The sequence below is a fragment of the Trachypithecus francoisi genome, unplaced genomic scaffold (assembly GCF_009764315.1).
Source record: "Trachypithecus francoisi isolate TF-2019V2 unplaced genomic scaffold, Tfra_2.0 Lachesis_group17, whole genome shotgun sequence".
Taxonomy (NCBI): Eukaryota; Metazoa; Chordata; class Mammalia; order Primates; family Cercopithecidae; genus Trachypithecus; species Trachypithecus francoisi.
In genome coordinates, this window is record NW_022681462.1 from 71876930 (window position 1) to 71890767 (window position 13838).

The 13838-nt window shown below is 37.1% G+C and overlaps 1 protein-coding gene across 1 annotated transcript; it reads right to left on the reverse strand.

Annotated features, from left to right (window-relative positions):
• Window positions 1-9243: 9243 nt before the first annotated feature.
• Window positions 9244-10141, reverse strand: LOC117062483 (60S ribosomal protein L6-like). The gene has a single exon (XM_033176058.1). It carries the CDS (start codon window positions 10139-10141, stop codon window positions 9278-9280), a length of 864 nt encoding a protein of 287 aa, XP_033031949.1. The 3' UTR covers window positions 9244-9277.
• Window positions 10142-13838: the final 3697 nt, after the last annotated feature.

Genomic DNA, 13838 nt, shown 5'->3' on the forward strand with positions numbered 1-13838 from the left:
TATGGAGAAAGGTAACAGTTATAAACTATTGATGGGAATGTAAATCAGTGCAGCCACTGTGGAAAGTAGTTTGGCAATTTCTCAAAGAACGTAAAACAGAACTACCATTCAACACAGAAATCCCATTACTGGCTATATATCCAAACGGAAACAAATCATTCTACCAAAAAGACACATGCAGTTGCACGTTCACTGCTGCACTATTCACAATAGCAAAGACATGCAGTGAGCCTAGATGTCCATCATTGATGGATTGGATAAAGAAAATGTAGTACATATACACCATGGAATACTACACAGCATAAAAAAGAATGAAATCACGTCCGTTGCAGCAACACGGATGCAGCTGGAGGTCATTGTCATATAGTGAGCATTTAAGTGAATTCAAGAGCATTTAAGAACATCTAAGTGAATTAACACAGGAACAGAAAACCAAATACTGCACGTTCTCACTGCTAAGTGAGAGCTAAACTTTGGGTACTCATGGACAAAAAGATGGCAACAACAGACACTCGGGACTACTTGGAGGGGTAGGAAGGGTGGGAAGAAAGAGTTGAAAAACTAACATTTGGGTATTGTTCACCACCTGGGTGATGGGATCATTTATATCCCAAACCTCAGCATCACACAATATACCCATGGAACAAACCTGCACACGTACCTGCTGAATCTAAAATAAAAGTTGAGGTTATATCAAAAAAACTTTCATCAATAAAAACAAATACAAAAGTAAAATGCTGCAATTTTATGATCACAAAAGAATTTTGTTTTAAAGTTGAAATTGAGAAAATTATGGCTGCTGTAAATATTAAAAATAATTTATTAGGAGTATAATTTTAGAAAAAAAAGTCATTGTCAGTTAATAGATCTTTAAAATTATTTAAATAACAATGGAGAAGAATAATATAGATTGCACAATTTCTTTTTATTGTTTCCAATTATTTACATCTAAAGAATAATGTATGATTGGAAAAAGTATACTAAATGTGTGCTTTTTGAAGTTGCTTTATGTGGGAATTGCAGGTATGATAGTGATAAAATCTCAAATCACTTGGCATAAATATGGGCTTTTTAATGAATGGAGTTGAGACCTTTGGGTAGCCATATGTAAAATATCAAATTATTTTCATACCACATACTAGGGCAAACTCCAGTGAATCAATAATGTACTGGAAGCAAACATATCAAAGTTGCTCTACTCCTGTCTCTGCCAGTTCTCCTACCTCTATATCTTTTTGCATGTACTTTCAGTATTTCTTATTGTAGATATTAGCAAATTCAAATATACATTCTTCTGTAATTTATTACTCAGTGGGTAGCATACTGTAAACATGTAAACAGTCATTCTTTCTTTACTAAACAATATAACCTGAAGATCTCTCTACATCAGTGTGAAGGGAGCTTCCTCATTCTTTTTTTATTAGGTATTGTTCCACTAATAACATCATAGTTTGTGTGAACAGTTTTCTTTCGGTGGACATTTGCATATTTTCTTAACTTTTAAAATTAGATAATGTATAATCTTATACATTTCAAGTGTTCATGGATAAGTTCCTAAATTGCCTGGTCAAAGTTTTTATAAATTTTTCATGCATTGTTAAGTTTCCGTAGGAATTGTACTATTTTGCATTTTCATTAGCAAGATATGTAAGGACCTATTACTGTAAAGCCTTACCAACATAATGTATTGTCAAATTTTTGGATCTTTGCAATATAATAGATGAAAAATTGCACCTCTTATGTTTGAAGTTGAGGACATTTGTGTATATTTCAGGACAATTTATATCTTCTTTTTTTTTTTCTCCATGAGCCTTCTTATTATATCCTTTATCCATTTGTCCATTGGGTTTTTATTGCTTTTCTTCTAGATTTTTAAGAGCTTTTCATATACTAAGAAGATAAACCCCTGTCCATTATATGAATCGTAAATATATATATATTTTCATTTATCTTTTAGCTTGGATTTTTTGCTGTGCAAAAGTTCGTTTTTTAATGCAGTTATGCATTTGAATTTACGTTTTATTTTATAGCTTGTAGATTTTAAGTCACAGTTAGAAAAGTCTTTCCCATTCCAAGATCATAAAAATTTTGATATATTTTCTTCTAGTACATTATTGATTCATTGGAGTTTGCTCTGGTATGTGCTATGAAAACAATCTGATCTGGCCGGGCGCGGTGGCTCAAGCCTGTAATCCCAGCACTTTGGGAGGCCGAGACGGGCGGATCACGAGGTCAGGAGATCGAGACCATCCTGGCTAACACGGTGAAACCCCGTCTCTACTAAAAACTACAAAAAAAAAAACTAGCCGGGCGACGTGGCGGCGCTTGTAGTCCCAGCTACCCGGGAGGCTGAGGCAGGAGAATGGCGTGAACCCGGGAGGCGGAGCTTGCAGTGAGCTGAGATCCGGCCACAGTACTCCAGCCTGGGTGACAGAGCGAGACTCCGTCTCAAAAAAAAAAAAAAAAAAAAAAAAAAGAAAACAATCTGATCTTTTACCATACGGCTATTCATAGGTCTCAACTCCATTCATTAAAAATCCCATCTTTGTGTCAAGTGATTTGAGATTTTACCTTTATCATACATACAATTCCCACATGTATTTGAGGCTACATTTAGACTTCGTATTTGATTCCTTTAGTCTGTCCAAATAATACTCCATTACTATCCTGCTGTTTTAATTATTGTGGCTCGAGTATTCTTTAATTTTTGGTTCATCCTCATTATCTTCTCTTTAACCGTTTTCATGGCTATATACTGTAATTTGAATACTGTGAAGTTGTTTGGCATACTACTATTTGTAATATTCAAAATAAACTTTAGGCTAGGCACCATAGCTCATGCCTGTAATCCCAGCACTTTTGGAGGCCAAGGTGGGTGGATCACCTGAGGTCAGGAGTTCGAGACCAGCCTGGGCAACATGGTGAAACCCCGTCTCTACTAAAAATACAAAAAATTAGCCCGGTGGTGGCACGCACCTGTAGTCTCAGGAGACTGAGACAGGAGAATTGCTTGAATCTGGGAGGTAGAGGCTACAGTGAGCCGAGATTGCACCACTACACTCCAGCCTGAGCGAGACAGAGTGAGACTCCATCTCAAAAATAAATAAATAAGTAAAAAACTTTAAGAACTGTTTTAGTTTGTAGTTATTTAAATTCATTTGACCTTACATTTATTCCATCAATGCTTATTGGGTACCTATGCGTGCTTATTACCACTTTTCTACATACTTGAGAGCATCAGTGAACACAATAAATTTCTGTTCTCTTGTAGCTTATTGGGTACTTATTATGTGCTTATTACCACTTTTCTACATACTTGGGAGCGTCAGTGAACAGAATAAATTTCTGTTCTCTTGTAGCTGTGTAGCCACATGCATTAGTCCTATCTTTCAAGAAAAAAGTCTATTTGATTATTCTTCACATCATCTGAGGTTGAATTAAAGCAGAATGCCAACTTTTCCATCTTAATATTTTATGAAGAAAAAGGTGTTCAAAATCTTGTTCAACAACATCTATAATAAATCGCCTTTGATTTAGAATTGTAAAGAGTATGAAGAAAAGAAATAAGTGCTGGAGAAAAGTGAGACACCCAAGAGATATCTTGTTCTTCTACTTATCTTGGTTGAAATTAAGTGTCTACTTAGTATCATAAATTTACAGTGCAGTGACCACAGAAGCATTTCAGCCATTGACAAGGCTAAGAAATGATTGTTCCTGTAGTATATCAAGCGTTTAAAAATTGACTCCTGAACTGTTAATAATAAAATTGTAGTAATAGTTTTTTGCTAAAATTTAAGATTTATTGTCAAATCCCAGAAGCTATGATGAATTCGATATTCGGCATCAGCTGCAGCTTTGCCTGAATATTGCTTTCAGCACTTGACCACTTAGAATGACATAAAATATACATATATTTTCTGAGTTCCTTCACCATCAATTATTTTTTCCAAAGACAGAAGCCAAAATGTGAGAATAATAGAGACACGATGCCTGCATGTCAGGAGCATATCAAGCTCATGACAACATTTTCAACAGTTAAAAGTTTTTTCAGCCCCAGATAAATTGTCCAGTGAGCAGAACTTACGTGGAGGCAACTTACTTGTACTTTGCCCTCCTGCCATATGCGATCATCTCATGTCCATAGCAATCACCACACAACTAGAATAAATTGTTTTAGGGCTTGCAGTTACAAGCCCGCCTTACTCAAGGATGTTATTTTAAAAAATCTCATTTAAGCGGGATACAACAAACATTTAAACCTTATATGCAAAATACTTTCTTAAAGGTTTTTATTTATCCCACTGATTTTTGCCCTCAACTTCCTTCCCATGTCACCTGCCTCACTTTTCAAATCTCGATAATCACCTCTGAAAGTGTATGAACTAGTTCCCAAGGAGGAGTAAAGAACACATCATTAGTTATTCATGGTATGGTGACTGCCTTGAAGTACATGTGTTAATATGGTGATTCTCAAATTTGGTATTCATTAGAATCACCTAGGGAATTTGCTAAACCACAGATTGGTGGATTCTGCCCTGCGATTGCTAATTGAGAGTGTCTGGGGTAGGGTCTCAGCGTTTACATTTTTGGCAAGTTCCTGGTGATGCTGATCTGGGATCACTCTATATGACCACTAATATAATAATGGTATAACTTTTTGTTTCTCCTCTTGTCTAGGAGTTTATTGGAGGCAAATGCAATTCAGTTTCATTGACAAGCCTAAGAAATGGCTGTAGTAAACTACCAGGCACAGAGTAGATGCTTAATAAATAGCTGTTGACTAAATGCTTAGAGAGCTTTACTCAATAGTACTAGGTTAGTTGCATAAATGTTCACAGCTTTTGTACTTGTAAGTTACTTTTTCCCCCATTAGTCACCCATGGCTTCTGGGAAACTAAAAATTCAAATATTACTGATAACTTTAACTAGAATCCAAAGTACCAATATGGGGAATTTTGAGTTATTCATTAATCTCTAGTTAATATAAAATACAGCCTTAAATGAACTTATACTTTTACTTATAGAAAAATTGAAATAAATACCTATGAGTGTTTTGAGCTTATTTATATGTACTCTCAAAAAAAATCTCAGCAAAGATTGCAGATAACAATGATGACTTTTACCACTGCCTTAGATTGAATGCATTCTTTGCATAGAATGCATGTACAATAGTGTTCTTTGATGTCAATTATTATAACCTATTGCATAGTCCTATGGGGCAGTGATCTAGGAATAGAGTTCCCTGAGCTGGAATAATAAAAGACAAACATATGTTTAATTCAAGTATACAAAAAGTGCCAGTTTTCTAAATTGCTACCAACAGTCACACCTTCCACAAAGAAAATAACATGAATTAAAACAAAACAAAACAAAAACCATCATATTTTTATTTTACAAATTGGGGATGGAGAGGGATGAAGGTGAGAACTATTTACAATTTTGTTTCACCTCAAAGCAGTACATTGCTTTGGTATTGGTGTGCAGAAAAATGTGGTTCCCACTGAAGTCTCTTGTCTCTCTTCAGCAACACTTCTTCCACTCCGCCCCAAGGCAACCTGCAAAGCAACAGCAGGCTGGGCTGAGTTGGACTTTCCTTTATAAAGCAGGCAGATTACTCCAGTGTTTCCCTTGCCATGTGAAACTGAAAAAGCTGAAGATAAGCCTCAACAAAAATTTGGCCAATGGACTGTTAGTCAAAATACAGATTGGTACACAAGATTCCAGAAGCAAATATTTTGAAGTGTCTGAAAGCAAAGATTTAACATGTCAGCAATAACATACACATTGAGCTTTAGTGCCCATTTCTGTTTTTTGCTTTCAAGATTGTCTTATTCTGTCCACGTATTTGTTGACTTGGGAACTGATGAAAGTACAGAGGTGAAATAAACCTTTGCCTGTAACCTTACCCTTTGGCTTATGTTCATTAAAATGATAAAACCGAATGATGTAATTTTTATTCTGCTTATTTTTTAAAACTCTTTTTGGTTGCTCTTTCCCTTACCTTGTTTTCTCTAGATGCATCTTCCATTGTTAGCACTATCTGTAGTTCAAAAGTCTTTTCAGATGTTAAATTCTCTCTTGCAGTTATTGTCTGGCTTTAATTTTTAATGCTTTTCTTTCTTCCCCCCATACCTACTGCTTGTATTTTTCTTTTCTGTGGATTTGATCTCCTTGGCAGCTGGCATTGTCTCCATTATTTCATCCTGCTCACATAAATTTTGTCAAAGCACTCACCTCTCTTTTCCCCCAGAGGAGGAAGTAGTCGATAAAGAATATGCAACACCTTTTCTTTCTTTCAAAGAACAAGTAGCTATTTTTCATGAAATGTCTCCCTTGTAAATTTCTTTATATTTCCTTTTAATAATTAATCTAGTCTTTGTTATTTAAAAAGCAGTGTCATCCTCTTTGGAAGATTTGTTCTATATTACGATCTCATGAATTCTTACCACTCATAGAAAGTGAAACTATTATAAAGAGTTGATAAGGACCAAAGTTGAGGAAAATAACATTAGTTTATTGTATTTCTTCTCTTTCATTTAGGACAACTGTGTAAGGTTTTACATTTTATATAAATATCTCAATTTTATGTTAATATCGTTCCTATATTTCATGCAACTCAAAACACCTAAGCAAGTAGATAATAATACTAGAACATATTTTCTAAAATATAAAAATAGATACTTAAGAATAGATATATATTTCAAATTTACTGAAATTGGGTTATCTCTAGGAGATATGTTATCAATGTGTTTTCTGCAAATTCTTGGTCATTAAAATTTTCTATTCTGGTTTTATAATAACTTTTATTTCTGCATAAATGAATATCTTTTAGAACCCGTGCTTCCTAGGATCTAGTCAAAGTATCTTAAATAATAATTTCACTTAGACTTTTCCAGTAGGCAAGAAAGGGTAATATTGCTGGCTTGTAAGGTTTTGGGCTTATTGATACAGTTTGTGGACTGGAACAAAAAGGAGATTTCTTTATTTAATGAAGTTGATCTCAACTATCCCTGTGCCTCAGGGATAGATTTTTTTAAAAATCTGGAAAGTTTTTAAGAACTAAACATCTTGGGGCAACTTTTTGAGATTCCGTGTCAATTGGCTGGGTGGGTAGGTGGGGGGAGAAGTGAGTATTTTTACAAACCTCTGAGTAGATTCTAATGTACAGTAATAGTTGGGAACCACTGATTTGTAACCAAAATGGTAAGCTGTGGGTGCACATACAGGTCCAAGATCATCTTCAGGAAACTAGGCGAGCCATAGCTTCTTGTGTCTTTTGTGTGGTATTTCCCTTGGAGTCCTAAAAAATGGCTTCAACTTGAGTCTCACAATGGGTAAGTTTGCCTTTGCCTTTTCTTTTGCAAAGCTATTATATAAATGTCCAAATTATTGATGAAGATCAGGGTGAGAGGATTAAAGAGAGGGAAAGGCAGAGAGCATCTCTCACAATGTGGAACAATGAAAGAAAGCACATGTGCTTTTGTTTCGGCAAAGTATGCCACTAATCTAGTTGTATCCATCATGTCAAGCTTGCTTACAAATGTATTGTTATCTGTCTATAGAGATGTGACATTAAGTAGCCCATATACTGTGTTATTTATTTGTTTATAGGTTAATTGTTCAGAATATTGATCTCCTGGGCTCATTTTCCCATTCTTTCTGAAATACCCTTTCAAATCAGCAAACATAAAATACAACAGATTCTTCCACACAGGGGACTCTTAAATGATGCAGATTCTTTCTACTTGCTGCCTGTTAAAAAATCACTTTTGTAAGAAAGCGTAATCCAGTATACATATTGCTACTACTCCAGAAGTTACTGCATTATTTTAGGCCCTAACTTTTGGAGGAATGGAAGAAACTAATTAGGATGCACTAAAGTTTTGACCACTTGCCGTTTTGGTTAATTTAGCTATATATATATGTGTGTGTGTGTGTGTATATATATGTATATGTCTTTAAATTGCAATAAAGTTCTATACATTTGAATTCAAAAAACTATTTAATGATGAATTACTAAGTGAGATCTGCTGAGACAGTATGCCTGAAAAAAATGCAATAAAAAATAAAAGCCTAGTACAGCCATTATGGAAAAGCGTATGGATTTTCCTCAAAAAGTTAAATATAGAACTACCATATGATCCATCAATTCCACTTCTGGGCATATATTCAATGGAAACAAAATCAGTGTCTTAAGGGGAAATCTGCATTTCCATATTCATTGCAGCATTATTCATATTAGCTGAGATATGGAATCAACCTGTGTCCATCAGTGAATGAATGAATAAAGATAAGGTGGTATATGCACACAATGGAATACTATTCAGTCTTAAAAAAGGAAATCCTGTCATTTGTGACAACAAAGAGAACTATGGCATGATCTTGTACGAAATTCCAAAAAGTCAAACTCATGGAAGCAGAGAATATAATGGGGGTTTACAAAGGGCTGGAGTGGGTGGGAATGGGGAGATTTTGGTTAAAGGATAAAAAGTTACAGTTACACAGGATCAAATAAGTTCTGGAGCTCTATTAAACAGCAGGTTGACCCTAGTTAATAACAATGTATGTATTTATGAATTGCTGAGAGAGCAGATTTTTAATGTTAGCTTGATTTAATCACTCCACAATGCATACATATATCAAAACATCACATTGTACACCATACATACACTTTTTAAAATCAATTACAAAAAAATTATAAAATAAAAGTAAATAGAAAGAAAAAAAAAGCTTAATTCTGAGTAGTGGGATGCAGGCTGTTATGTGCCACCATTTTCTACTTCCCATAGTTGTCATTACACGGTAACCTCTGCCTTAATTTTGTAATTTTTTTTAATTAACAAAAAAGTACATTCAAAGCCAGTTGCTTGGCTCTTGGGTGGGTATGTGAAGAGAAGCTTCCTCAAGGGCCTGGCGATGGAATATTAATGTCCTTGATGAAATTATGTGTAAACCAGACACTCAGACCAAAGAGCACTGCAGGGAAGGCAAAGCCAGAGGCGGAACCACACAGGAAGGCCAACATCTAGAAGTCCCAGATGGCTTCTCAAAGTGAGTGCAGAGAGACTCTGAAGAAAATCTGGAATCTTCCTTCTCTTCATATTTAATTTTCTAGGGTGGATCTCACTCAAAGAAAATTCTGTACATGAGAAAAATGTTTCTGGAAAGCACTGGTGCAGCCTCTGTCAGGTACGGTTTTTTTGGGAGGCCATATTTCTTTTCTTTTCTTTCTTTTTTTTTTTTTGTAGTTAGCTATTTAATGAGGTTCTTAAGACATTTAGAACACCAATTTGTGAAGATAAATTCCATTCGTCAGGGCAAAAACAGATCGCAGGTAGCCCTGGAGCTGAGGAACAGCTTTGATTTTTGGTAGAATTTGTGAGTCCACAGCTTTCTGATCAATCTTGCGCTGCTCTGTAATCTCGTATTTCTCTTTCTCTGTGTCGAAGATCTCACCTTCCTGGTGTCTGGGCTTCCGCAACTTCTTCTTGAAGTAAGTATCAGTAAGATGTTTTGGGAGTTTGACATTGCTGATATCGATTTTGGTTGAGGTGGCAATGACAAATTTCTGGTGTGTTCTTCGTAGAGGAACTCGATTGAGGACCAGAGGTCCAGTCACAAGTAACAAGCCACTAGCCAGCTGCTTCAGGAAAACCACCCTCTTGCCCCTGTGGCGTCCAGTGAGGATGATCAGAATGGTCCCGGGGGTAATGCTGGCTCGCAGTTTTCTCACGTGCTGACTGAAGGGTTTTTTGCCGTGGCTCAACAGCTTTGGAGGCACATCTTCAGTAGGATAATATCTAGGCATTTTGCAAAGTTTAACCACCTGGGTACCGCCGTTCTTGTCACCACCAACTGGTTTTGTAAGAGTTGTAAGAACCTTCTCCTTCTTTTTCTTTTCAACCTTGGATTTAGCGGCTGAGTACTTCCTCTTGTACATGGCCTTTCTGGAATACATGGCAGATCGGGAATACCTGCCAATTCCTCTGACAAGGACAGGGTTGCGGCTGCAATGGGGCTTCCCCTTCTTGGGCTTCTTAGCCTTGAGGTTACCCTTTTTCACCTTACCACCAGCATCAGCCTTCTTGGTTTCGGGTTTCTTCTCTTTAGTATCTGGCTTCTCAACCTTTTCAACCGCCATCTTGCAAGATGGGAAAGAGAACTAAGGTTTTTCGCGGGAGGCCGTATTTCTTAAGTATAACTTTAGTTTTCCTCATACCACAAATTTAGATATCTCTAGGATCTTATCTACATGGATGCGTTCTCGTTGACTGAAATGTGTTTTTCTAGCCATGAACAGGGCACAGGTAAAATGGTAGAGGATGAATGAGGATTTTGCAATTATTGGAAACAGATGTGCACACATATTTTGATAATATTGGAAGTATTTCTTCAGTGTAAATTCCTAGAAGAGAGATTGCTGGGTTCAGATGCAAACGAATACTCTATGTAGTTTTGTTAGGCATTGCCAAATTCCCCTCCATTAAGATCACATCAGTTTGCATCCTCACTATAAATGTATGAGAGTTCTTGTATCCCCTGCTGCCTCACCAACAGAATGTATTGTCATACTTTTTAACTTTTGCCAATCTGACAGGTAAGAAATGGTATCTCGCGGCCGGGCGCGGTGACTCCAGCCTGTAATCCCAGCACTTTGGGAGGCCGAGACGGGCGGATCACGAGGTCAGGAGATCGAGACCATCCTGGCTAACACAGTGAAACCCCATCTCTACTAAAAAACACACAAAAAACTAGCCAGGAGAGGTGGTGGGCGCCTGTAGTCCCAGCTCCTGGGAAGGCTGAGGCAGGAGAATGGTGTAAACCCGGGAGGCGGAGCTTGCAGTGAGCTGAGATCTGGCCACTGCACTCCAGCCTGGGCCACAGAGTGAGACTCCGTCTCAAAAAAAAAAAAAAAAGAAAAAGAAAAAGAAATGGTATCTCAGTGTGGTTTTCATGGGTATTAGTGTTGTTATGAGGAGGATCATTTTTTCATGTGTCAAACAGCCATTTGCACAGTGTGTGTGTGTATGAATTGTGTTGTTTTTTTGCCAATTTTGCTGTTGGCTTACTGATATTCTTTTGTTTTCCTTATTCTCCTGCCAAGAGCCACACAACCTGAGGAAGGGAACCTAAACATTACATGCAGGCAGAGGCTCCCAAGTGCTTAATTTGGGTTTGGAACCAGGCTGGTTACTTATGAATTAGCTAGGTAATGCAGATTAACTATATCTATCTTCAGGTTTCTGATTCAAAACGAACAGAGTGGTCCCGAGATCCTGTGTTCTTTAAAATTTTTAAATTAGGCCGGCGCGGTGGCTCAAGCCTGTAATCCCAGCACTTTGGGAGGCCGAGACGGGCGGATCACGAGGTCAGGAGATCGAGACCATCCTGGCGAACACGGTGAAACCCCGTTTCTACTAAAAATACAAAAAAAACTAGCCGGGCGAGGCGGCGGGCGCCTGTAGTCCCAGCTACTCGGGAGGCTGAGGCAGGAGAATGGCGTAAACCCGGGAGGCGGAGCTTGCAGTGAGCTGAGATCCGGCCACTGCACTCCAGTCCGGGAGACAGAGCGAGACTCCGCCTCAAAAAAAAAAAAAAAAAAAAATTTTTTAAAATTATTATTATTTTTTATTATTATACTTTATGTTCTAGGGTACATGTGCACAACATGCAGGTTTGTTACATATGTATACATGTGCCACGTTGGTGTGCTGCACCCATTAACTCATCATTTACATTAGGTATATCTCCTAATACTATCCCTCCCCCCGTCCCCTCCCCACCATAGGCCCCGGTGAGTGATGTTCCCCTTCCTGTGTCCAAGTGTTCTCATTGTTCAATTCCCACCTATGAGTGAGAACATGTGGTGTTTGGTTTTCTGTTCTTGAGATAGTTTGCTGAGAATGATGATCCTGTGTTTTTAGCAACTAATCCTGGTGGTTTTGGTGCCCAGCCATGTGTGGGAATTATTGATAAGACTGCATTTCCTGTAAGAACACCAGCTTCAGGGCCCCTAACTGGGAAGAGAAAGAATGTACTAGAGGAGAATGAGCTAGAGGTGGCTGAGGAAGGCTGTTCATAGTTCAGGAATGCATCAGAACATTTTAACTTACTTACTTTTACCTGTCAACTCTGTCCTACCTGGGGAGAATGGAGGTGCTGTTCAATCCATTCCTGATCCTCCAAATGCACTTGGATCTGCATTTGTTACTACTCATTCCTGGAGTCTCATCTTTGCAAATGTATTGCAAATGAGTTATCTTTAATGTTTTCTGGAAGCATATTCACCTTTTGTGTCATTTTGGAAATGCTATTGTGAAATTAGCATGGCATTGTTAATTAGATAGAACTGATAGTTTGGTCATTTTATGTTCAAAACCAGGAAAGAATAAAAATACATTCTTATATTTTAGTTAGTATATTACAATTAGGCCTATCATATGGAAACAAAATACTAACATTTAGTTTGTAGAAGCCACTGATTCTTGCCCTCTTATTCTTCATTGTTTCATGAGGTTAAACTAAGGGTGCTGTATGAAAAAAAGATGTTGTACCCCAAAAGCAAAGTCATTTGAATTTGCTTCAAGGAAGTCCTGTAGTTGACCTTGAGAACCTTTTTAGATAAGAGAAAATTGAGCTCACAAGGACCTCCAAATTTTGAGTCAAATTCAGTAATATGTAACAAAAGAAGTCTTTAACTTAGGAGGCACTTAGTAAGAGGTGGCCTTGTAAGAAAGGAGGTGTTGCTTTTCTTAGCTTACTTCAGAAAGATTATTTTTAATTTCCACTGAGTAAAGAACAGGAGGGGATGTGGTTGGGTTCGATGACAGAAAGAGTTTCCTTCTGGGTAGAATTTCTTTTGTGGTTATGAGCTCTCTTTTCCATGCAGGAAGTGGTTTTTAGAGTGTAGAGGCAACTGCAATTTTTCTTCAGGTGATTTAAATGCTATTTTACCTATACTATGAAAATGTTTGTATTTTCCATTCTACTGTGTGCAAATAATTTACTTGCAATAAAAAAATTTAAAATTCCAGTAAAATTTTGGGAGCTAATAAGTGAGAAAATATGGAATAGAAGACCCGTAGGGTCTTTGAAATCTTTGATGTCCCCAGTGATGTCATGGTGCAAAATAAGATGGAAAATCTTTTTCTAAAGTGATTCAATTTCTGCCACAAAGTGAGATTATAAGATGGATTTTAAAAAGGTTATTTTATTTGTAATGAAATTCAATAGAAGTAAAACTATGTATAATATAAATAAAGTTTAGTCAAAATCCTTTTCTCAGTTGTTATGTGATTCTCCGTGGTGGGACCTAGGACTAGAGTTCACTGGTGGCTCAATTTCTTCAAGTACTGTGTCCCAACTTGCTGAAAAAGTCTGAGTGACGAAGATACAAGGGTAGCCCATATCTGCTTTGTCTGTTATCTAATAGTTTAGAACAAAAATATGAACCAGTACAGTTTTCTCAGTTGTTTCTTTGAACTAAGAAACATGAAGGCAAGTTGCCAGTTGGTCGTGGAACCTAAGGTCAAAGAGTCAGGATACTGAGTGTTGTAGCAAATTTATGAGCCAGTATAAACCATGACAGCTTAAGAGTCTCTTTAGTGAAAAGCTGACAATGGAACAAGAATCCAGAGAGAAATTGAGAGGCCCCAAGAGAGGGATTATAGGACTTCTATGCTTCTAGGTTCTTGAAATCTCCAGAAAATTCTCCACCAGTTCTGAGATCCAAGATGTCTTTTGTATTCTTAAAATACATTTCACTTTTCTTGCAATGCTATTTATTCTCCTTTAGTCAAAGTAGCCACACTAATCAGTTATACCCAGACATAAATGAT

What these genes read in the sequence shown, in the direction of transcription:
- LOC117062483 (XM_033176058.1), bottom strand. Translation starts at nt 10,141, where the DNA reads ATGGCGGTTGAAAAGGTTGAGAAGCCAGATACTAAAGAGAAGAAACCC.